Source organism: Thalassophryne amazonica, chromosome 10 (genome assembly GCF_902500255.1).
Source record: "Thalassophryne amazonica chromosome 10, fThaAma1.1, whole genome shotgun sequence".
In the NCBI taxonomy this organism is placed as follows: Eukaryota; Metazoa; Chordata; class Actinopteri; order Batrachoidiformes; family Batrachoididae; genus Thalassophryne; species Thalassophryne amazonica.
The window spans coordinates 51950656-51977605 of NC_047112.1; the positions used below are offsets into that span (position 1 = coordinate 51950656).

Consider the following 26950-nt stretch of genomic DNA (forward strand, 5'->3'; position numbering starts at 1 on the left):
TCAAGATATCACATATACACAGTTTCAGAGATTTGGCCCCCTGGTGGCCAAAGTTAAAATCAAAACATGCCTAGCATCGAACCTTTCTGAGGTTTTAGTGAGATGGCCATGTGTACCAAGTTTCACCAAGTTTCAGTGTCTTTGTCAAGATACTGGTTACACATCGACTCTGTAAACAGACACACAATGGGTCAAGCAGTTTGTAGACCTGCTGCACCTTTGTCAACACAGGTAATAAAGTAACTATTAAACCGCAGAGAATATTAACCCAGTCCACCGAGTATGAGATCCTGAAGCCGACAAACACACTCCGACAGACATCAATGTACAGTAAAAACTCCTCATTAACTAAATAGTTCTCCTACCCTGCACCAGCACCTTATGAAAGTAGGTTTTTATGACTATGACAGAGCTCATATACATGGTTGTATTTCTTTTTATCTTTTTTATATATTTATTTATTTAGCATTTTAGTGCAATATGTCCATTTTGTATCTGCTGTGTACTGTACTACTGCACTTAGCACTTTAACAAGCCACTGCTGAGTCTATGTTTGCACTTGACACTTTAACCTGACTCAGCTTAAGGGGGTCTATTTTTTTTTATTATTATTATTATTCAGATATAATGTGTGTGATTTTATGTGGAGTATTGTGTGTATGCTTATGCTTTTTATGTCTCTTGTTTATGAGCACACTGAAACAAATCCCTAGCAACTTGCATTGGTTGCATGGCAATAAAGTATTGAATCTTGAATCTAGATACCTGCTGTGATTTTGTGGGTTTGTGTGTCAGTGAGGAGCACTGGCAAGAGTGGACTTCCACACTAATCAGTGACTCAGCACTGCCGAGCTGGTTTGTGAGACTATGGCGTGTAAAAAAAAAAAGCAGTACTTACAAAGAGATTTATTCAAGTCAAACTTTCCTCATTTCTCTTCTTTTTTAAATCCCTGAGGAACTTGACTCCTGAGTCCCTGTTTCATCTTCATCTGGCTTTTTATTCCTTCAACAGCTGGAACATTTTCTTTACTCTCTGTGCTCAGTTACAGATGAATGAGGAACTTGATAAATACAGATGGGGATGGATCTCATCGCTTCACTCTCAACCTAATATGTCTACCTCAGTTATCAAGTGCATGCGTGCAAGTTTAAAGATGTGTACAAAAGTTAAATAGTCACAACAAATTTGAGGCACACAAACTACAAAGTTGAGTGCAGCCACTGACTTAGGAAAGCAGCTGATTTACTGTTATCTCACATCCATGCTGATGCACATGGTATATTTGATATTCAAAATCAAGGCAGATACTGTATTTCCTGCACTACTTCATCCAGTACATCACAGGTGCTGTCTGCTTGTTGGTGTAAAAAAATTCCCAACCTGCAAACAATCTCCCTTCTTTTTTGTTTACAGTGGACTAACAGTGGTCAGTAAATACTCCCTCGCTATATCACCAGAACTTGAAAAATAAGTATTCAAATAGCAATTAGCATAGCATTAGCATTGCTACTGTTGCTGTTCTCTTTGTCTCAAACGCTCCAAACAAGTGTTATGCCTGGTAATATGAATGATATATTTCCTCTTTTATTCAAGAGCATGGGTTTTCAATTTGAGAGCAGCAGTGGTGGCATTGAATCAAGAACCTTCTGCTGTGGAAACACACACACTAACCACTTGACCACCCCGCTTTTGTTTTTGCTGGTGACGCAGACCAAACAGACCCCCTCCCCTAAAAATTGGTCCCCTTTTGCATACTGCGCGTGCATCATTTCGGAGCATCAGCAGCCGATTATCACCTCGTTTCTGCTTAAAGCTGCACTTCAGTTATCATCTATCTCAGCAACAGATCTCTGAAACTTTTGTACAACAATCATTTCCACATAAATTCAGCATTATTTCATCATTAAAAACCTGATGAAATATCAGAGCGCGACAGCACCACATCTGACTCTAACTCTTTGTGTTTGACTCTCTACACCCAAAGTGATCAAAGGGAATAATGTGATTATTTACCATCAGATGACAAATTAAAACCTCTTAAATCATTCTTAAGTCAGTTTTAAGCAGAGACAAGATGATAATCGGTGAATTGCTGCTGACACACCGAAATGACGCATGGGCAGTGTAGGCACGGGGGACCGATTTTTAGGGGGAACCCTTCAGTTTGCAACACTGGGCCTCCTAAACATGCTTTTTTGTGGTGGTGGTTAATCTGTCTGCATGGAAATCCAGCTATTTTATTTATTTATTCACTGAAAATGGCGGGTTGTTGTGCGTTTGGATGCACAAATAGACACAGCAAGGATTCCCTTCAGATCCGAACAGAAGAAAAATTTGGGAAGATAAAGTCAGCAGTGTGGGATGGAAGACGACTTTATTGTCAAAGCTTTGCGAGGTAAATTTATTGTTCAGTCCCATGTACAGTAAAACTCACCTAAGCCATCATCGTATAAACCAGATATTCGCAGTCACCAGACAAAAAAGTCTCAAAGTTTTTGTATTCTTTTCCATGTAATTAACACTGTATATAATGGATTTTGTACAATGGATTTTTCGTTCACATCGGATAAAATGTCCCGTCTGAATGCAATGTATTTCCATTAAAAACCCCTCGCAAGTGGGACCGGAATCATTTCCGTGATTAAAAGCCAGACCGTTTTTTTTTTTTTTTTCACACCATGCTCAGACTCTGAGCCACAGCCTGGACGTGCACCTGTTAAATCAGACACAGAAAAAGGCTGTGATTTTACACTTTTCTGCTTTCACTACTTCATATTTTAATAGTTTTTGCAGTTTGCATGCTGATTACAAATGGATCAGAAATGTCAGCAACTTTATAGCACGTAGTTGGAAAAAGATGAAATTGTACAGCTTACCTTTAAATTGGAGGTGATGATTGTAGAAAGAAAAACTTGTTAGGGTCAAATTACAACCCCAATTCCAATGAAGTTGGGACGTTGTGTAAAATGTACATAAAAACAGAATACAATGATTTGCAAATGCACTTCAACCTATATTCAATTGAATACACCACAAAGACAAGATATTTAATGTTCAAACTGATAAACTTTTTTGTTTTAGTTTATGGTTGCCTGCAACACGTTTCAAAAAAGCTGAGACAGTGGTATGTTTACCACTGTGTTACATCACCTTTCCTTCTAACAACACTCAATAACCGTTTGGGAACTGAGGACACTAATTGTTGAAACTTTGTAGGTGGAATTCTTTCCCATTCTTGCTTGATGTACGACTTCAGTTGTTCAACAGTCCAGGGTCTCCGTTGTCGTATTTTGTGCTTCATAATGCGCCATACATTTTCAGTGGGCGACAGGTCTGGACTGCAGGCAGGCCAGACTAGTACCCACACTCTTACTACAAAGCTATGCTGTTGTAACATGTGCAGAATGTGGCTTGGCATTGTCTTGCAGAAATAAGTAGGGATGGCAGCATGTGTTGCCCCAAACCTGGATGTACCTTTCAACATTGATGGTGCCATCACAGATGTGTAAGTTGCCCATGCTATGGGCACTAACACACCCCCATACCATCACAGATGTTGGCTTTTGAACTTTGCGCTGGTAACAGTCTGGATGGTCTTTTTCCTCTTTTGTCCGGAGAACGCGACGTCCATGGTTTCCAAAAACAATTTGAAATGTGGACTCATCAGACCACAGCACACTTTTCCACTTAGCGTCTGTCCATTTCAAATGAGCTTGGGCCTAGAGAAGGCAGTGGCGTTTCTGGATGTTGTTGATATATGGCTTTCGCTTTGCATGGTAGAGTTTTAAGTTGCACTTGTAGATGTAGCGACAAACTGTGTTAACTGACAGTGGTTTTCTGAAGTGTTCCTGAGCCCAGGCTGTAGGATCCTTTACACAGTATGTTGGTTTTTAAACCCTTAAGCCCTAGAGCCTATTTCACCAAATTCACATACCCATACATTATGATTTATTTCTCAGCTTGTACAAGGTCAAAAATGCAAAAGTTTGGATCAGCTAAAAGACAGGTCCTGTTGTGAAAGTGTAGGTACACGGACCCACAACAGGGGGCGCAAATGAACGGACAATGGAGAAGGTAAATAACAAGGTTTTACTGTTGTGAAACGTGCACAACCAATACAACAATTGACAATTTGGGGTTAAGCCGAATTCCACAGGTGTCGTGTGGGCAGGCTCGAAGGTAGGAGACGTCCGTCCAAGTCGAACCGGAACCACCCAGATTTCCTCTGCCACCGAACCCTGGAAGTACTGGAACCGCCAAGTCCCGAATTCCCAGGTGGCCACTGCCTCCGCTCGTCGGATCCGGTACTGCTGGCAAGAGAACAAACACACAGGTGTGGATGCGGCTGCACCCAGTAACACAGAGAGGGGAGAAGCCGTCTCCACCTCACGTCACAATACTGCAGGAAGGTGAGTACTTATCTTTGAGTAGACAGCTGTCCTGCAATGCTCAACAAGAAAGGCAATATAATATAGCAGAGACTTGTTACCTCTATCTTAAGGCGATATCTCGGCACTGAGGTGGAGACGCCGTCCTGGTGATATACCTCCGTGCTGAGTGGAGTCAGCCGTGTCCACTGATGGGTGACAGCTGTCACCCTGGCTGCTCTCGTAAGGCGGCAACGCCCTCTGGTGCCTGGAGCCCGCACTCCAGGCAGGGCGCCCTCTGGTGGTGGTGGGCCAGCAGTACCTCCTCTTCAGCGGCCCACACAACAGGTCCTAGAGGATGTTGTGGATGCAAAAAACATTGAAAGTAAATAATACTTGGTAGGAGTAAATGAGGTTTTTTCTTTATTTGCTTGGCGTTTCAGCTGTGGTTAGTTGATATGTGATTAAAGTGGATACTTTTGTAGAGGAGACTTCGCTTGACATTTTGATGTATAATAAGTGTATGTTGGTGTCAGCATTGGTTAGTTATGAGTGTTCAAATATTCCAAAACAGGGCAAGTCCCCAAATTGGGGCACTGTAGGGTTTAAGAGGTTAATGCAGTGCCGCCTGAGGTATCAAAGGTCACGGACATTCAGTGTTGGTTTTCAGCCTTACCGCTTTACGTGTAGAAAGTTCTCCAGATTCTCTGAATCTTCTGATTATATTATGGACTGTAGATGATGGAATCCCTAAATTCCTTGCAACTGAACATTGAGAAACATTGTTTTTAAACTGTTGGACTAGTTTTTCAAGCAGCAAAGTGGTGATCCTCACCCCATCTTTGTTTGTGAATGGCTGAGCCTTTTGGGGATGCTCCTTTTATACCCAGTCATGACACTCACCTGTTTCTAATTAACCTGTTCACCTGTGGAATGTTCCAAACAGATGTTCTTTGAGCATTCATCAACTTTCCCAGTCTTTTGTTGCCCCGTTCCAGCTTTTTTTAAATATGTTGCCGGTATCCATTTCAAAATGAGAAAATATTTGCACAAAAAACAATAAAGTTTATCAGTTTGAACATTAAATATCTTGTCTTTGTAGTGTATTCAATTGAATATAGGTTGAAGAGGATTAGCAGATCATTGTATTCTGTTTTTATTTACATTTCACACAATGTCCCAACTTCATTGGAATTGGGGTTGTGCATGGGACTGAACAATAAATTTACTTCACAAAACTTTGACAAAGTCACCTTCCATCCCACACGGCTAACTTTATTTAGTCAAATTTTTCTTCTGTTCGGATCTGAAGGGAATCTGTATATCTTGAAGCCCTTGCTATGTCTATTTGTGCATCCAAATGCACAGCAACCTGGCATTTTCAGCGAATAAATGAATAAAATAGCTGGATTTACATGCAGGCAGATGAAGGCAGTGAATGCTATTTTGAATCCAAGATGGCACCACTCGTCGTGTAGTTAGTCTCTCAATCAAGAGACTCTAGTAAATAGTTTAGGAGGTCTTGCAAGAGTCTTTTTTAACTTGTAGGATCTCCTACACTAGTTTTTAAAAAACATGACTGACAAATTTAACATTTTCTTCAACAATTTTCCCCACTAACTTTTTACCAGAGTAAAGAATTTTCAGCACAGCTTTTTTAAACGTCCTGTTTTTATTTTGGATGCTTACATTATTTTACTTTGAACACAGAAACAAAATAATTTCACAAACACCAAAAACTACCAGGGTCAAAATTATTAGCCCCCTTAAGATTTTTCTTTTTTGTTGAACCACAGCACAAATCACTGTTGTGCAATGATGTACTTTAACTTTGTAATGCTCAAAGCTTTTGAAATCAACTTAAATCTCAGGATTATCTTACTATGTCCTCCTGGCATCCATCCATCTGCAGGAGATGATGGTGTAACATCCAGTTTTGTTTTGTTTTTGTTTTGTTTTGTTTGTTTGTTTGTTTGTTTTTTTGCTTTGTTTGTTTGTTCATTTGTTTTCCACATTTCCAATTAAATTTTGATTTATTTAATTTATATAGTGCCAAATCACAACAAAGCTGCCTCAAGGCGCTTCACATAAGTAAGGTTTAACCTTACCAACCCCTAGAGTAAGCACACAGGTGACAGTGGTAAGGAAAAACTCCCTCTGATGATTTGAGGAAAAAACCTCAAGTAGACCATACTCAAAGGGGTGACCCTCTTCTTGGACCATGTTACCAACACAGTTGACAATCCAAATATACAGAAAATTTTTGTCTTTTGTTTCTATCTGCACCTGGCTGAATGACGTCAGTCAATGTGCAAGTGACAATCACTGCTGCATTTGTTGCACGTGTACTGTGATGCCTGCTGAGGCTGCTGCTGTCGCTCTTTCCTCTTAGCTTGTTGCTCAGTAAGGCCTTGGTTCCTCTCCTGCTCAGCCTTCTGTGGAGTTGTTCTGACAGTAAGGCACCAGGCTGCACAGCCCTCTGCACACTGCAGGCTGTTTAGAAACGCTGTGTTGAAAATGCCTTACTGTCTTAAAACAGCACCTGAAAAATTTTGAAGAAAACATTAAATTTCATAGCGGGGCTAATAAATTTTTCCTCATCTGTATAGTCCAGAAAATATGTGTCCATGGCACATCTCTTTGTTCTGCCCTGGTCTATCTACTTTCTAAACAGCAGCTTTTAGAAGGTTCTCCAAGAACTGTGGTGAGGCTTCATTCTCATCATAGATAGACACCAAATCATCTGCACAGCCACAGGGCTCCAATACAAAAAGGACTTTATTTAACAAGACATGAAAGTAACATTTCGGGCAACCAGCCCTTTGTCAGACAGCATGCTCAAAATGAAACACCTGTCTAAATACAAACATAATCAAATGATTGCCCTCACCTGAAGAATAATCAAACCCAAATTAAAAACATCTTGTCATGTTATCTGCTACAATCAACCTAACAAATTAGTGAGAGCAAACAGATAAATACACACCCCAGCGGACAAAGACATCAAACAAAACAAACAAAGACACTGACATAAATATAAGCCAAATATATAAAAAACAAAATAACAAAAGTAATGGGAAAAGTACAAACAAGACACGTCCTGCAGAGAAAAATACATCATACAACAACTTCAGAATTGAAAAAAAAAAAAAGGTGGACAAAGAATCATAAAGAAATATATTATAAAAATGGTCTAGATCGAAATCCTGATTCAAGCCGCAGGGAGAAAGTGTACTGAGAGTATAAATCCAAAACGTCTTCCTTTTCAAAAGCACATTGTTAATATCACCACCACGATTGTTAAGTTGTACATGCTCAGTGCCCAAGTACCTAAGTGCACTCACATTATGCTGTTTCACAGAAAAGTGAACAGCCACAGGAGTTTTATTATCATGATTACAAATTTTGGATCTATGCTCTGAAATTCTTGTTTTTAAAGGACTTATAGTTTTTCCAATATAGGCTAGTTCACACGGACACTTCAACATGTAAATGACATTGGAAGTCTCACAGGTGATAACTCCCTTGATTTTAAACATCTTACCTGTCCTGGGTTGTTGAAAAACTTCTGTTTGATATGTAAAATTGCATTGACTGCAATAACCACATCTATAGTTACCATCCGGTGTCTTGGGTGAGGATCATGAGTCAATCAAAGGCAACAGATTAGAGTGTACCAACATACTGTTCAAATTAGGTGGTCTTTTGTGTACAATCCTAGGTGGTGAAGAAAACACTTTTAAATCTTTCAAATGTGGATCAGTTTCGATAATATGTCAGTCTTTTTTAAACTTTGTCAAATTCCCTACTCAGCGGCAAATACTGTGTAATGCAGTTCAAACTAGTAGTCACAGTTTTATTTTGTTTGAGTGCAAACATTCATTTTGAGTGATGATATCAAATCTGTTACAGGTTTCAGTGATCCACATAGGATTATATTCTCTGTTGAAAACGATGAGCAAGATCATCCGCTTGTACTTGATAATCAGAATCTGAACTACAAATACGACGTATACGATTAAATTGTGAAAGAGGTAAACATTTCTTAAGAGACACTGGATGAAATGACTTTCCATGCAGAGTAGAATTCTGATCAGTGCTCTTCCTGTACAGGGTAGAGTTCAATTTATTACCTTGTCTATAGACCAGAATATCAAGAAAGTTCATTTTATGTGCATCATATGGTATAGTAAATTTCAGATTACAATTATCATTAATAAACTTGTGAAATTCTATAAGGGGTGTCTCCGTGCCATGCCACACAAAGAAAATATCATCTGTATATCTTTTCCAATGTGAAATTTGGTGTAAATGAGGATTTCGATCTGAGAAAACAATATCCTGTTCAAAAAAAATGCAGAACAATAAGGCAAAACTGGGGGCCATCTTTGACCCCATACTGATCCCCGAAATTTGCAGGCAATAGTCAGATTAAAACAAAGAAATTTGAAGTTAATACGATACCAGTAAGATTAGCAATGCTCTGGTTACTCTGTGTGCAATCCATCCTCTGATTAAGAAAAAAATTGCATCGCTTATAATCCACCCTCAATGGGGACATTAGTATACAAAGATTTGATATTCATAGTCACCAAAAGGCATTGATCTGAAACAGTCATTGTATGTAATAATTTTAAAAAATCCATTGAATCTTTAACAAAGGATGGGAGAGAAAACACCAAAGGTTGAAGAAAATGATCCACAAAGGCCGAAATCTTTGCTGTTAAGGAACCCATGGCAGATACAGTTGGTCGACCAGGTGGCATATCTGTATATTGTTTATGAATCTTAGGAAGGATATACAGAACAGGAGTTACTGGACAGCTCACTGTCATAAAAGCGTGTTCAGATTTATTGATTTGATGAGTTTCTAACAGATGATCCAGAGTATTTTGAATTTTCTCTTTAAATTCTGCTGTAGGATTAGACTGAAGTTTTTTATAAAAAACATTATTGCTGAGCTGTCTATGATAATCGCTCCCCCTTCATCAGCACTTTTAATGACTATGGTATTATCTTTTTTGAGCACCTCCAGTTCCATCCTTTGTGCTCTGGTTAAATTATCAACAACTTTATATTGTCTTTTAGAAACAGGAAGTTGAGAATTATCATATTCCACCAATCTGCAGTAAGTGTCAATAGATGCATTTCTTTTATGTGGAGGTATAAAAGTACTTTTACCCTTAAAAAACGTTTTTTGTGTACCATCAGATGATTGGTCACTCTGCCAATCCAGTTTGCTCCAATGATTGTGTTTCAGTTCTGGTTTTAATATCTTGAATGGTGGAGACAGCAGAATTAACCGCTGAGTCAGTAGTACCAAAAAATTCATTAGTCGTAAATTCCGAAAAAATGATAAAAATCAACTATGACATTTGTTTTTTTAGATATTTGGCTTGTATTTATATCAGTGTCTTTGTTTTGTTTGAAGTCTTTGTCGGCTGGGGCGTTTATTTATCTATTTGCTCTCACTAATTTGTTAGTTTGATTGTAGCAGATAATATGACAAGATGTTTTTAATTTTCGTTTGATTAGTCTTCAGGTGAGGGCAATCATTTGGTTATGTTTGTATTTAGACAGGTGTTTTATTTTGATCATGCTGTCTGACGAAAGGCTGGTCGCCCAAAACATTACTTTCATGTCTTGTTAAATAAAGTCCTTTGTGTATTGGAGCGCTGTGGCTGTGCGGATCATTTGGTGTCTATCTTTGGTTTATATTTCTTGGTCCTGCATGCCTTTTTTACATGTTTTGGATGTGCGTGTCTCCATTGCTTCATTCTCATCATAGCCTGGCTATTAGTATTACTCTGTAGATTTATGGGATACTTGAACATTTTTGAGTGCACAGAAGTTTAAATCCACTGATGTATTGCTGTAAACCAGTTCCACTTCACATGTTGAATCCTAGGCCTGGTTTCATAAAGCAGTGTAATCTTCTAGTCTATTAAACTTACTTAGTCGATGATGGTTAGTCACCCAGCATCTGTCTGATCACCATTTCACATTGATGGCTATTGTTGGTTGTTATCATGAAGTATCCAGCCTTTGTTTTGTTAACTGGCTTTATTAACATTTACGGACACATGCAAACTGCAGAACGACTCTTAACCTAGCAGTTCTTCTTCTACACTTCCGTCAGCCTTTTTGTGCACATAGTGCTGCTTGGTGTAAGAACAATGTCCAATGGCTAATGTGAGAACTGTCACAAATACATCATGACACAGTCGTTTGATACAACCCTGGCCAAAAGCAGAGGAAGCTCTCCTTTTGGAGGAGTATGAGTGATGTAGGGGTGCTCTTCAGTGTTCCATTAAGTGTTTCTACATGATAGCTGCCATTTTTGAGGTAAGACACTGAAGTTTGTCAACTAAAATAAGATTAGCTTCCTCTGTACCAGACTAAAAACTTTAGTCGGATAATGCAAAACGTTAGCCGACTAAGCGCTTTGTGCAATGACTAACATCAAAAGATTAGTCGATTAAGTGAGTTTAGTTTACTAAACAAGATTAGACTGCTTTATGAAACCGGGCCCTGGTGATATCATCATATTCTGCTCTCCAGAAAGGTCCGTCTATTTTCAATATCCTGTTGATGCAGCACCAAATTAGTTTTTGATTTTTGGACACTGGTGGCTTAAATGGTAAAAAAACAGGCTTGAGCTTTGAGTCATCCAAGTTTCATTGTGGCTCTGGCAAAATGTATCTGTATGAAAGAAGTGAAGAGGCAGAATTTTCCACAGCTTCATTACTCCCGCTGACATATCCTTGAATAAGACCCAGAACTCCCAGTTGCTCCCAGAGAGCTGTTCATTGGTCAACAGATCGGACTGTGTTTGTACTTGGGCAGCTTCCAGGTGTGAATGTAAATCTGTGAATGTGAATGCAACATGCCTGAAAAAATATAGCATAGCATAGTACACAGACAATGTAGCTTTATGTCACATTAGCCAGACAAGTATCTGTATTCACCCTTTTGGCCCCCACAAGGCCTGCATTGGTCAATATAAAACAAGTTTCAAAGTAAAGGAAAGTTAGTGTTTGAATATACTGAACAAAGGTGGTGTCCTGCTTGACGTTGCTTGAGTTGCTGACTTTGTAGAAATTCCTTCCTGAAGAATCACTTAACCCGTTCTGGCAGGCTTGTTGCATGGGAACATGCGCACTCACTTATTATTTCCTGTTACAGAGTACATCACATTTTTGTATGTCACAAAACTTACACGCAAGAGATAACATACCAATGATACAGGGCAGCTGTTTATGGAATGTCACAAACTGTTAAGGTATAGTTACGATTTAGTTACTATTATTCAGCTATTTCTTTGAATGTATTTGATACCAGACGTGGTCAGTCACGCTCTGTGTACGTCACGCTCTATAACATTCCAGCTGTAATAGAACCAGCTTGGAACTATGCCATGAGTTAGAGTGCACTGTTGTTTGGTACTTACAATACATCTTTGTTTGAACACTTCAAGCAGTAGCTAACACTTCCAAGAAATCTCTCTCAGTTGCTGTACGTCACGTTTTTGTGTATCTCGTATTGGACTAGAAATACGGACATGCCATTGGAAGAGTATTAATTTTAAGGAAGTTGACTAGTCAAAGTATGGTCCAAGAATCTTCAAAAATGCATTTATTTTTTTTTGCCTGCAGCGAGGTGATCTGTATGTTGATTCAGCTGTGTCTCCACACTGAGCAGGTATTAAGCTCTGAAACTTCACAGGTTAATACTCCAGACAGTACCCTTTAAAATGGTATATTGCATTACATGTTTCAAGGTACTTCATTTTCTACCCTATGGTGGCCAGAATCTGTGCGCCTTCCCATGCTACGGGCCCTATAGCAATATCAGAAAAACAAACAAGTGAAATGATACATACTAAGGAATGCTTAGTATGTGACACCCAGATGTGGTCACTCCAGATACTGACTGACTGGTTCTCTGACTCCCGCTACCCACAGACCACCCCAATAAAACAGGGTGTACATGTCAGAGTGTCCTTTTTTTGTGGCCAGCCTAAGGCACACCTGTGCAATAATCATCTTGTCTAATCAGCATCTTGATATGCCACACCTGTGAGGTGTGATGCATTATTTTGGCAAAGGAGAAGTGCTCACTAACACGGATTTAGACAGATTTCTGAACAATATTTGAAAGCAGTAGGTCTTTTGTGTATATAGAAAATGTTCAGCTCATGAAAAATTGGAGCAAAAACAAAAGTGTTGCGTTTATATTTTTGTTCAGTGTATTTAAAATGCTCACCAAGTTTGAGTCATTCCCCGATAGTCAGTGAAGAGAGTCGAGAGACGATCCAGTGATAGACTACTTCTGAATAAAGATGAGTTACAGACAACAGATGTATCTTTAGTCTGAATTGAAAGGACTTAACGCATTCTGAAAGTCTTACTATTCTGCAGCAAAGCAGCACGATGACAAACATCTGCTTGAACCATTGATATGTTGTTGTCACAGTGTGTAGTTGTGTATTTATTGATGTGTGCTTCTTTCAGCATTGCTCTAGAAGCACTTTCGAAATGAGTTGGAATTTCACACCTGTACATAATACAGTATTTACCTGTACAGACCGAACAAGTTGTTACTCATTCTGTTTGTATTTGATCTTTGTAGTGACTCTTTCAGTCCGTTTTCCTGCAAGAAGGAGCTTCCACGTACACCTGACACTTCAACTGTCCTGAGCAGCACTCGCTGGGGCCGAAGTTCGACTCCCCAGTTTTCCCATTTGACCCCAAATCAGAGCAGCCTGTCAGGTTCTGTCAAGCCCACAGGAGAAGCAGGACACCAATAAAGTGCTGGCAGGTACGTTATGAAAAGTGTTAGGCTAACACTGGCTACCTATCATACATTATTTTGAATCATTTACTTTACTGCTAGAGATTTCCTCAATTGAGTATTCCTTTCATTGCGGTATTTTTGTAGCTGTCACTGTCCATACACTATCCTTCCTTCTCATCACCCACACTATTTCCTATGATCCTTGAAACTGGTTTTACTGGAAAGATCTGCTTCTGTTGTTCAGAAAACAAACACAAGATCATAATCACAAGATACGGTGGAATTTACTGTAAGATAACAGTTTCCCTTAAGTTCAAGTTTTAAATTACAGAAGTCTGTTTTAACTGGCAATCTGTAATAAATTCAGTGTGATACAGAAATATAGTGAAATACATAGTGAACAATTTAATAAAAAAAAAAAAACCTATTTTGATTTTTGGAATTATTGTGAAGGTAGTAAAACTTCTTACACATAGACTTACTAATGGTAGAGCTGCAGAAATTAATAGATTATTCATCAATTATTAAATGAATCATCAGCTATTTTGGTAATTGATTAATCATTTTGTGTCTTTTTTTAATGTCCAAAATTCTCACATTTCAGTTTTTTATGTAAATGTTTTTTAGTTGGTAACCCCCAAAACATGAATCAGCTGCAAATCGTGAATTATCCGTAAACCGTTAATTGCAAAACATGAATACTGAAAAAATATCTCCCAAAATGTGAACGTGGGTCTCACAAAACATGAACGCGGGTCTCGCAAAACATGAATGTCATTCATAATATATATGTTTAATATTGACCTGAACGAGAAGGCGGCTGAGAAAATGTCATTGTGAAAAATGTTGGAGAATTTTTTATTGTTTAAATTTTCAATAGTGTCAGTGAAAATTCAGTAAGGTATATCTTCTATTATACATTCCAGCTCTAAGGTGGAACTCTACTAGTGTGTACTAAGGTACATCTAAATGTCTTTAAAAATGGGGGGGGGGGGGGGGGGGGGGGTGTAGAGCTACTTAGGTGCCTGGTCTTGAGAACCAGGGATGGTAGGTTGAAAAGCTTTTTCATCCCATGGGAACTCTCCCTACCCACCTAAGCAGCTCAAGAATATGGACAGCATGTATATAAGTGACATTTGCACAATCAGGGTACTAAACAACATATACAAGAAATATAGTTACTACATAATATTATAGGAGTTAGTTCCTGAAACCAAAGTGTTCATACAGGAGAAGATTGTAGTATACATCTACCGAGTCTGTAGACTTGTTGTAAAACTAAATTATAGCTAGTAGGCTAAGCTATAAATCTGGTTATGTTATTATAGAAACAGAAGCTTGATGTAATATGTTTTAGGTATCTATCTAAAGTTCACCCTGCTAGCTAGCTTGTGGATTGCTACTATAGGAATACACAATCCATACTCTACATGCTTTCTAATGGAAACCCCAAACTTAGATACTATCTATTGACATTTATTAAACAACCCTTTAAGCTGAAGAACCATTAAAAATCTACATCTAATCTAAAATAAAAGTGGAAATCTCGAAAGTAGGCTAACTATAGCCAGATGAGCTACCGTTAATTTAGCCATTAACTAGCCTATTGTACCTTGCAAGCCAGCAAAGCTAAACAATATTATAGCAATAAACAGAATGTAATAAGCATAAATGTAACAATAAACGTTTAATAATGTTATACGTTGTAGTGACCCAAAATTTACTGCACACGTCAGTGGTCTCCTGCTGGTTATACTACAGCACTCAAGTTTGGAAAAATGTGCAAAAAATTTAATTTTAGTGAATTAGTGAATTTTATTGCTCATTTTATGATTTATTTTAATGATAAAGAAAATCACTAAAATTCAATTTTTGCACATTTTTCCAAACTGAGTGCTGTAGTATAACCAGCAGGAGACCATTGATGTGTTCGGTGAATTTGGTGACACCACACCTGAATTTAGTGAATATTTTTTTGGTGTCTTCTTTTTGCACTTTGTAGACGGTCCCTACGCTTCCGTTTCTCTGTCGCCTGCTCATTCAGACAAGTGCTATTTTTCCAGCTCAGAGGACAGCTCATATGGATAAAAATAAGATTGTAGCTTGTTGTCTATCTTCCTGAGGTTAGAAACTAGTGTTGTTTGTTTTTCTACAACATTTCTCTTAAGATTATTGAGCCGTTTACTGGAGGTGGAGGTTTCTTTCCTCTGTGAGTTTGACAGGTGCAGGCCGTCTCAGTCAGACTCCTCACCTGACACTGTCCACAGAGCAGGACATACCCAGCGAAGTCGGGCATGTCACACCAGAAGCGAGAGCTGCTGGGATCACCTCAGCCTGTAGTGACCCCCGCCAAAAAAAAAAAAAAAAATATTTTTTTTGTAGATAGGGTTTGCGATTAAGATTTCCTGCAGTAATTGACCCGTAAACTGAAATCCATAAACTACTTAAACTGAAAACACACACGTGTGTGTGTGTGTGTGTGTGTATATATATATATATATATATATATATATATATATATGTGTGTGTGTGTGTGTGTGTGTGTGTGTGTGTGTGTGTGTGTTTTGCAAGTTCTCCCACTTATAAAACATAGAGGGGTCTGAAAGTTTCATCTTAGGTGCATGTCCACTGAGAGACATAATCTAAAAAAAAAAGAAAAATCCGGGAATCACAATGTATGATTTTTTTAAATAATTTATTTGTATGTTACTGCTGCAAATAAGTGTTTGAACACCTACCAACCAGCAAGAATTCTGGCTCACACAGACCTGTTAATTTTTCTTTAAGAAGCCCTTTATTCTGCACTCTTTACCTGTATTAATTGCACCTGTTTGAACTTGTTACCTGTATAAAAGACACCTGTTCGCACACTCAGTCAATCACACTCCAACCTGTCCACCATAGCCAAGACCAAAGAGCTGTCTAAGGACACCAGGGACAAAACTGTAGACCTGCACAAGGCTGGGATGGACTACAGGACAACAGGCAAGCAGCTTGGTAGAAGACAACAACTGTTATGATTATTTATTAGAAAGTGGAAGAAACACAAGATGACTGTCAGTCTCCCTCGGTCTGGGATTCCATGCAAGATCTCACTTTGTGGGGTAAGGATGATTCTGAGAAAGCTCAGAACTACACAGGAGGACCTGGTCAGTGACCTGAAGAGAGCTGGGACCGCAGTCACAAAGATTACATTAGTAACACATGATGCTGTCATGGTTTAAAATCCTGCAGGGCAGCAAGGTCCCCCTGCTCAAGCCAGCACATGTCCAGGCCCGTTTGAAGTTCACCAGTGACCATCTGGATGATCCAGAGGAGGAATGGGAGAAGGTCATGTGACCAGATGAGACCAGAATTGTTTTTTGGAATCAGCTCCACTTACCATGTTTAGAGGATGAGAACAACCCTAAGAAAACCATCCCAGCCGTGAAGCATGGGGGTGGAAACATCATACTCTTGGGGTGCTCTTCTGCAAAGGGGACAGGACGACTGCACCGTATTGAAGGGAGGATGGATGGGGTCATGTATTGCGAGATTTTGGCAAACAACCTCCTTCCCTCAGTAAGAGCATTGAAGATGGGTCATGGCTGGGTCTTCCAGCATGACAATGACCCCAAACACACAGCCAGGGCAACTAAGGAGGGGCTCCGTAAGAAGCATTTCAAGGTCCTGGAGTGGCCTGGCCAGTCTCCAGACCTGAACTCAATACAAAATCTTTGGAGGGAGCTGAAACTGCAAACCTGAAAGATCTAGAGAAGATCTGTATGGAGGAGTGGACCAAAATTCCTGCTGCAGTGTGTGCAAACCTGGTGAAAAACTACAGGAAACGTTTGACCTCTGTAATTGCAAACAAAGGCTACTGTACCAAATATTGACACTGATTTTCACAGGTGTTCAGATACTTATTTGCAGCAGTAACATACAAATAAATTATTAAAAAATCATACATTGTGAATTCCGGATATTTTTTTAGATTATGTCTCTCACAGTGGACATGCACCTAAGATGAAAATTTCAGACCTCTCTATGATTTCTAAGTGGGAGAACTTGCAAAATCGCGAGACTCGCGTTCACATTTTGGGAGATATTTTTTTCAGTATTCACGTTATACAATTAACAGTTTATAAGAGTTATAAGACTTGTTCTTCCAATCTGCTCCTTTTCATTCAGTGGTTTGTAATGTTTTGTTATTTCTGCTTTTCTGTTTTTCTTTTAAATGAATGAAATAAATATATATAAAAAAAAACAGTTTGCGGCTAATTCACGATTTGCAGGTGATTCACGTTTTGGGGGTTAACATACTTCAGAAACATTTGAGAATGTCATCTTGGGTTTGTGAAACACTGAAAGATGTTTTTCAGATGAATTGATAGCCAAAATAGTTGTTGCTGTTGCCCTACAAAGTTTGTTAGGATTTTATTTTCAGTGACTGCCATTTTAAAGAGGACCTATACAACCTTTTTACCATAATTTTACAGTTTGGGAGTAATTGTAATCACTAAATGACTTGTTTTGAGGAGAATGACACTCGCATTGTATGATTTTTAAATAATTAATTTGCATTTTATTGCATGAAATAAGTATTTGATCATCTAAGAATTCTGGCTCTCACAGACCTGTTAGTTCTTCTTTAAGAAGCCCTCCTATTCTGCACTCTTTACCTGTATTAATGGCACCTGTTTGAACTTGTTACCTCTATAAAAGACATCTGTTCACACACTCAATCAATCACACTCCAACCTGTCCACCAGGGCCAAGACCAAAAAGCTGTCTAAGGAGAATAGGGACAAAATTGTAGACCTGCACAAGGCTATGGTTGGACTACAGGACAATAGCTAAGCAGCTTGGTGAGAAGGCAACAACTGTTGGCGCAATTATTAGAAAATGGAAGAAACACAAGATGACTGTCAGTCTTCCTCGGTCTGGAGCTTTGTGCAAGATCTTGCCTTGTGGGGTAAGGATGATTCAGAGAAAGCCCAGAACTACACAGGAGGACCTGCTCAATAACCTGAAGAGAGCTGGGACCACAGTCACAAAGATTACATTAGGAACACACAATGCCGTCATGGTTTAAAATCCTGCAGGGCAGCAAGGTCCCCCTAATAATAACTTGCTATGTTGAGCTGTTGCTTTGTCAGTTGGCCTGCAAAAGGCTGATGCTCAGAAAAGTATGTTTGGGGTTGCCCTGGGAGTATACTCAAAACAGTTTGTGTATTTTTTTGTGTAAAGAGGTATACACCATGAGGTTTGATTATATTGAGACCTTGTGAAAATACTTTGGGTAAATACTGAACGTTGAGTCAGATTGCCACCTAATTGTATTGTTACAGCCATAATGGTCATATGTACATTTACTTAGCTGCCGTCAGGTTTAGTTTTTAGGCATAGCATGTGAGTCAGAGCAGGGCAGCTGGCCCGACAATTCTATTTTGCTCCTGGTTTTGGGTGATAACATCTATCCATGCTCTTCCGCATCTTTACTACTTTTGATAAGCAATAACCTCCGGCGGTTATATCGGATTCACTCACCATAAAGCCTGTAATTGGACCTAAGGGCCAGACAAAGGCTGCATATCCTCTTATGAGTGTTGTACTTTTGAGGTCTGGCATCCATGGGCTGAAAAATAAATAAATAATTAAATAAAATGCTGAATTGCATGTCTGCTTACATGGCAACAAACACACACAGAGTGGGTAAAAAAAACCCACCCGTTCTAATTGTTTAACTGTCAGATTCCACTCTGCAGATTTTACTGATAGGTTCCAGCGTTGCTTTTGTTTCATGCACCACTATCTCTCCAATTTATTTTCAGTCGAATGCATTTTCTGTTTACTGTCATTTCCTTATTAAATATATTTGCTGCTTGGTGGGGTCTGGGTGAAGAGTAGGGAAACACAAAATGTTAGTTGTTTTTTATCATAGCCTTGGTCATGAGGGGCAGGCGTCACAGCAGCTTGCACGTGACAGAGCTCCTCCCGGATTTGGTGATTTGCTCTTGTAGATATGTGGCAGGAAAATTAAGTTTTCACATTTGTGGGAGTAGGTGCACGAATCCCAAACTGAATGATTAGGGTGGCTTAGTGGTTAGCACTGTTGCTGCACAATCAGAAGGTCCCAGGTTCAAATTTGATCTCGCCTTTTCTGTGTACAGTTTTCATGTTCTCCTCGCGTTTGCCTGGATTCTCTCTGGGTGCTCCAGCTTCCTCCCACTTCCAAACACATACAGGTTAGGTGAAATGGAAACTGAAATTGGCCGTAAGTTTAAGTATGAATGTCTTTGTCTCCATGCATTGGTCCTGCGATAGACTCACAGCCTGTCCAGGGTGCGGCATTGTCTCTCGCCCAGTGACCTTGAGGATAGGGTTCCTGTGACCGTTGACAAGATTAAGCAGTAAGGTGCCACTCAAAAATAAAGTTTCAAATTTTTATCACACCCCCCCCCCCCCCCCCCCCCCCCCGAATTGTTAAAAGAAAAAAGCTGACAATATTTGGATGTATTATAAACAGCATCCAAGTTTTGTCATTTTTGGAAAAATTTGGATATGATAAATAACAGTTGTTTTAACGTAAACATAAGAATATTGTAGAAATGCCTAATATGAAGACTAGCAGCTGCTAGCAGTTACTTCAGAACTTAAGTGCTTTTTGAATGAAAATAGATTAACACAAAAAAATGACTGAAAATGTTACAATGCACTATCCAGAGAATGACTCCACTGCAGCTTTTGCAAGAGCTTCATTTGTCCTCTTGTAGCTGTCCAGCTCACGCAGTAGCTGCAAATCATTTGTGGAGCAGATGACGCACACATGCGTGCAAACCAGGCCTTGAGGTACACCTTTATTACAAATGTGTTGAAATGGCCAAGAGATGAGAATTCACGTGCAGTCATTCGTAACTGGTAATGAAAGATGTATGTCTTCAGACTGCATATGAGCTTTGCCATCATCGAGCTCGATGGCATCATCGAGCTCTGTGATGGAACTCTTAGTTGTTGCTGAATGAAGCAAATGATATCAGCCTTAACTGGATTGACAGCTGACACTATGAACTCCACATCTAGTCCACTTTCATAGCCAGAATGGTCAGTTGAGTGAAAATTATATTACATGGTATAGGAAACACTTCAGTTCATTGAGCTACTGTAAATATTGTATATGTGAAACTTGTAGCACTTGTAGCAGTTAATGTGGTTCATAAAAAGAACAAAAATAGGGGGTGGGACCTGGAAAATGTTGAAATGTTTTTTGGCCATAATATTGAGTGGCTCCCTATTAAGCAGGTTCAGAAAATGAATGAATGAATTAGTAAATCTGTTTCCATCTGAAGGGTTAGCTATTTTAGCACCATCTGTACGTATTAGAATGTGTATGAATTTCATTTTTACACATTTTCCAAATGAGTATAAATAGACTTCTGAGGACTGGTTATTTTATTGTATGGTGTTTAAATGTGTTTGTAATAAAGGTCCTCATTTAGTTTGATGTCCCCAACTATCATGGGCAGCACATTGAAAACGTGGTTAGCACTCTTAATTTCAAACATTAAGAAATCATCATCAACCTGTGAAGCAAATTCCTAGGTTGAAATGGTTGAAAATCAAAGCATGGCAGAGGGGATGCTAGGAGAAGCTTTGTAGCTGACATCATTGAAACATGCTTCCCATCTTGGTTGGCCAAAAAAAGGTTTACGCCAGTTGCCTCACAGATATTAATCTTGTTCTTCAGTATCCTTGCATTTTGAAGGTTCTGGCCCAAAAAGCACATGGTGGTTTGATGTTCAGCATACAGGGTTTCTCTTTCAAACAGCAGTACAGTGCTTCAGTTGATCACTCTGCCTTGATGGTTCTCTTGCTGCCATGCACCTGTGTTATTGACTTTTCCTGGGAACACACTACAGTAGATGGTACCTAGATTCGTGTTCCAGCACCTGTGGTGAAAAACAACAGATTGTAAATGCACATCTGTGAGAACATCCTTCTAACCCATGCAGTAATGAATTGTGACAACATCAAGAGTGTTTGGCTGGAGAACGTGCACTTATGAGTCTGTACAATGGAAACCAATAATGAGGCACCTTGAACCTTTTGAGGCAGGAAAAAAATGTTTTCTAGGAAGTAGGTTGAAGTATTTCCTGTGTTCAGTCTCAGATGTTGCTTCTGCAGCATCCTGGCACCACAGCTTTAGATTTTAAACAGCAAGTACAGACGTTGAGAGGATTTGATACACCGACCACTGACGGGTTAGAAGCTATGTGGTTCAAACCTCATTCCAGTAATGACTGCTAAAGATGTAGGCCTTACTGTAAAGTCATCAGATTCTCTGGCAAAGACGAGCTCCTCAACAATGACTTGCTCCTCTCACAAGGCAGATAGATATCGACTGTTCTCTTGTGAGTGGACATGCTGCTAATATACTGATTTCAGTTCTGTTAATTTATACACCACCAAATCATAGCATAATTCACCTGGGAAAGGATGTGATGATCTAGAGGTTAGACCAGCAGGCCATAGGATTGATTACCTGTCAGACAGGAAAATCACTAAGGTCACTAGAGCAAGGTCCTTTACACCCCTGTTCCACAGCACACCGTTCATTATGATCCAGAAAAAGTGCAAAACTGGTTGAAATGGCTTTCTCTGGCATGCCTCCTATCAGGCTGGCTTATAAAGTACAGACCTGGCAACTGGCTGACTTATAAAGTGCATACCTGGCAACCCACTTGAAAAAGAAAATAGGAAGTAAAGCCACTGTCCCACCGAATAATAAGCCATGAATAATGAGCCACGCATGGGGGTGTAGTGATTATTTGAAGAATGACCCACGTTTTTATTGATTAGTGGATACGCGATAGATGAAACGTGGGTCATTCTTTAAATAATCACTACACACCCATGCGTGGCTCATTATTCATGGCTTATTATTCGGTGGGACCAAGGCTTTAAACTGCGCCCGGCTGCATTTTCAGCCAGAAAGGCAACAAATACTGTTTATGCTTCAAACTTTACCCTGATGGAACAAACTCAAGTTTCAAGCTGTACTAACTAGGACTACTCCGTTTAACCCTCTGGGCCCAGGGTATAATTGGCTGTTTTTGACTACCGTTGGTTTTACCTTCATAATTTACCTTTAAAAAGCTGTTTACTTTGCTTTGTTTGGTGTCTTTTTTTTTCAGCACACCCTCACCTGTGTGACTTTACAGTTTTTCTTTCATTATGACATACTGTATTAATACAATGGACCTAAAGATAAATTGTAAATTTCAAAAACACATGTCCTTACCAGGACGTATGTTCTGGTAAGGATGCCTCCTGGCCGCCTTTCTAAGGAGGTGTTCCAGGCACGTCCACCTGGAAGGAGACCCCGGGGAAGACCCAGGACTAGTTGGAGAGATTATATGTTCACACTGGCCTGGGAACGTCTCGGGATCCCCCAGTCAGAGGTGGTCAACGGGAGAGGGAAGTCTGGGGTCCCCTGCTAGAGCTGTTGCCCCGTGACCCGATCTCAGATAAGCGGTTGAAGATGCTTCCCTTAGGCAGTATTATTAGACGGCATTGCTTAAATTTTCATTGTTACACAGATGATACCCAGCTTTATCTATCCATAATGCCAGATGACACACACCAATTAGCTAAACTGCAGGATTGTCTTACAGACATAAAGACATGGATGACCTCTAATTTCCTGCTTTTAAACTCAGATAAAACTGAAGTTATTGTACTTGGCCCCACAAATCTTAGAAACATGGTGTCTAACCAGATCCTTACTCTGGATGGCATTACCCTGACCTCTAGTAATACTGTGAGAAATCTTGGAGTCATTTTTGATCAGGATATGTCATTCAAAGCGCATATTAAACAAATATATAGGACTGCTTTTTCGCATTTACGCAATATCTCTAAAATTAGAAAGGTCTTGTCTCAGAGTGATGCTGAAAAACTAATTAATGCATTTATTTCCTCTAGGCTGGACTATTGTAATTCATTATTATCAGGTTGTCCTAAAAGTTCCCTGAAAAGCCTTCAGTTAATTCAAAATGCTGCAGCTAGAGTACTAACGGGGACTAGAAGGAGAGAGCATATCTCACCCATATTGGCCTCTCTTCATTGGCTTCCTGTTAATTCTAGAATAGAATTTAAAATTCTTCTTCTTACTTATAAGGTTTTGAATAATCAGGTCCCATCTTATCTTAGGGACCTCATAGTACCATATCACCCCAATAGAGCGCTTCGCTCTCAGACTGCAGGCTTACTTGTAGTTCCTAGGGTTTGTAAGAGTAGAATGGGAGGCAGAGCCTTCAGCTTTCAGGCTCCTCTCCTGTGGAACCAGCTCCCAATTCGGATCAGGGAGACAGACACCCTCTCTACTTTTAAGATTAGGCTTAAAACTTTCCTTTTTGCTAAAGCTTATAGTTAGGGCTGGATCAGGTGACCCTGAACCATCCCTTAGTTATGCTGCTATAGACTTAGACTGCTGGGGGGTTCCCATGATGCAATGAGTGTTTCTTTCTTTCTTTCTCTTTTTGCTCTGTATGCACCACTCTGCATTTAATCATTAGTGATTGATCTCTGCTCCCCTCCACAGCATGTCTTTTTCCTGGTTCTCTCACTCACCCCCAACCAGTCCCAGCAGAAGACTGCCCCTCCCTGAGCCTGGTTCTGCTGGAGGTTTCTTCCTGTTAAAAGGGAGTTTTTCCTTCCCACTGTCGCCAAGTGCTTGCTCACAGGGGGTCGTTTTGACCGTTGGGGTTTTTACGTAATTATTGTATGGCCTTGCCTTACATTATAAAGCGCCTTGGGGCAACTGTTTGTTGTGATTTGGCGCTATATAAATAAAATTGATTGATTGATTGATATATATATATATGGAGTGAGGGGATCCCTTCTGAGGGCCATCCAAAGCGAGAGCTGTGTTTGGGTGCTCGGCAGTAACTCGGAATCTTTTCCGGTGGGGGTTGGCCTCCGCCATGGCTGCGACTTGTCACCAATCCTGTTTGTGATATTCATGGACAGGATGTCGAGGGGAGGAGGGTTTCCAGTTTGGTGGACTCAGGGTCTCATCACTGCTTTTTGCAGATGATGTGGTCCTGTTGGTTTCATCGGCCTGTGACCGCCAACGCTCACTGGATCGATTCGCAGTTGAGTGTGAAGCGGCTGGGATGAGGATCAGCTCCTCTAAATCAGAGGCCAAGGTTTTCAATAGGAAACCGATGGATGCCTACTCCGATATGCAGCCTTGCCCCCAAGTGAAGGACAGTGAGATTGCCTGGAGATTCGGCACAGCAGGGATGGTTTTGCATTTGCTCTACCATACTGTTGTGATGAAAAGGGAGCTGATCCAAAAGGCGAAGTGCTCATCTACTGGTCAATCTTCATTCCTACTCTCACCTATGGTCATGAGGGTTGGGTCATGACTGAGAGAATTAGATCACGGGTACAAGCGGCCGAAATTTGCTTCCTTAGAAGAGTGGCTGGTGTCTCCCTTAACCCCCTTTCACACCAGGCCTGCATACAGTTGTACGTATATGCTGTGTATCTACTAACGCAGGAATGTCTGCGTCAGTTGCGCGCAGCAAGGGGAGAAACTTAAGGTGAGAGCCAGACTGTAATGAGTAGGTGTGCGCTCTGATTTCTCTTCCAGTTTGTCTTTCTTCTTGTGCCGTGCTGCAGGTGTGTGCTCTGATTTCTCTTTGAGTTTCTTCCTGTAACTGCGGAGCTGCAGCCGACGATCACGTGCGTGCGATCCGTCTGTGAGTGGACATAGAGATGTCCTCCATGAGGAGACGTGTAGATGTCCTCCGTGAGGACACTGAATATGGACATGTCCTCTACCTGGCAGTCGGTCTGTGAGCAGGAGTTGAAGGACTTTCAGTCGTGAGAGAACTCATAAGGAGATGAGAGCGCTGAGGAGCTGCAGCCAGGCTGCGTGATTTATAGCTCGCCAACAATGGAGCACAGCAGGAATCATAAATTGGCATCACATATTGTTATATTGTGTGGGTGTGGCATCCAGTCACGTTAATGGCCCCTTCATACATTGTGCAAAATTTGGACGGCGTTTGGACGAAAACGGCTTAACAGCGTGAAACAGTTCGAAATTAGTGCACGAAACACTGCGCCGACAGGTAGGCATGCACGAACTGAGTGCGAGCGTTCGTGCATGCGCTGTTGTCCATTGAGCAAGAACGGTGCCAGGTGCACCGCATGGCGCCGGTGATGTGGAAGAAATAAAAACCAGCTGGTACGTATGAAACCACATCATGCCACTTATGTGGAATAAATTAAAAAAATAAAAACCAGCTGGTACGTATGAAACCACATCATGCCACTTATGTGGAATAAATTAAAAAAATAAAAACCAGCCAGTACATGTGGGACCACATTGCGCCGCTTGAAAGCTGCGTGAAGCTGCCTCATATCAGGAATGACATGAAAGTATTACAAAAAAAAAATTTAAAATCCCACATCATATAAAAACACTGCATTTATCAAGCGAGCAATACAAACATGATCCGTCTGTTCCTCTGGTAATGACCCATGGTCACTGACATACAGTCATGAAATGACATGAATGAGAAGCAGTGTGCTCTGATCATGTCCACATCTACTGGTCAGGTGTGTCTAGTCGGCTGCGTGCGTGTTCTGCCCAACATGCGTGTCTTGTGGACAGCGCACCACAGCACAGACAGCGCGTCATATGGAACAGAGCTCAAGTGGGTGACGTGACAGTCAGATCGCCCTCTGCATGTTCTGACCTGACAGTCTCTTTCAACCTGGGGGGCTGTCAGTGTCCTCTTCACTTGTGTTAAATGAAAAAACAAAACAAAATGGGATATAAGTACTTGTTATCTATCTTTTCCATTTTTGATTTGAGCAAAAAACAAAAAAAAATCTGAACTTGATAAAGAGATGTCTGTTTTGTTGTTGTCTATGTTTTTGGAAATGAATACTGGGGAAAAAAAAAGGTCTAGACAGAGGCTCTCCGATCCTGCTCCTGAAGATCACTTTCCCTGCATGTTTTCCTTGTCTACTTGCTCTGCTCACACCTGATCAGTGAACTCCGGTGTTTCCCAGCTCGTGATTGACTGAGCACACATGGCTGGTTTAATTAGTTCTGGGTGGAGTAGGGAGAGTTAAAAACCTCCATTAGAGGGGTTGGAGAGATGTGGTGAAGACCTTACTGATGACCCTATGAATGAGCACATTAGCGGCAGTAGCAAAGAAAAACTTTTTGAATACAGAAGGAAACCTCAAGCAGACGACTTTGTGTGATGACCATCTGCCATGGGCTTACAAACAAAACAAAAGGCACAAGAATGACATAACATGCACATGTCAGAAACGTTCCAGCTTAACAACCAGTTAGAGTCCAAGTTAAACAGATTTTAGTATATATGGGGTTATACTGTTTCCAGTTAAGTCCATGAGGCAAGAATTCTCCCATGTCTTACCCAAACCCAGATGTACCACCAACTTCTCCTCAAGATGATCCATCCTCCAGCAAGGCGAGTTCTCAAGCTCAAAAGTTCCAGTGTAGACAGCATGCATATCAATGGATCTTTCCAATGACATAGCCATGAGTTCAACCCACACCTCTTCAGAATCCCTAATTATTTCAATAGGGACACTCAGAGTGCCCAAGTTGGATCCAGTCATGTTCAGTCACACCTCAGCAGCTGACACTGTCATATATATATCAAGAGATAGAGATTATCCTAAATGGTTGCTTTTGGTCTAACACAGCTGCTCCCGGGACCCTGTAAACAAATCAGATGTTTGTATTGAAGTT

At 40.3% G+C, this 26950-nt stretch overlaps 1 protein-coding gene across 2 annotated transcripts in view; it reads left to right on the forward strand.

The window, feature by feature from the left end:
- The window catches only part of LOC117518769 (lisH domain-containing protein ARMC9), a 139800-nt gene that overhangs the window by 107516 nt on the left and 5334 nt on the right, over window positions 1–26950 (forward strand). For both annotated transcript variants that reach the window (XM_034179997.1, XM_034179998.1), the window contains one exon: window positions 13000–13188. In XM_034179997.1, coding sequence (XP_034035888.1) covers window positions 13000–13177 — 178 coding nt within the window. In that variant the 3' untranslated portion in view covers window positions 13178–13188. The remainder of the gene's footprint in view (window positions 1–12999; window positions 13189–26950) is intronic.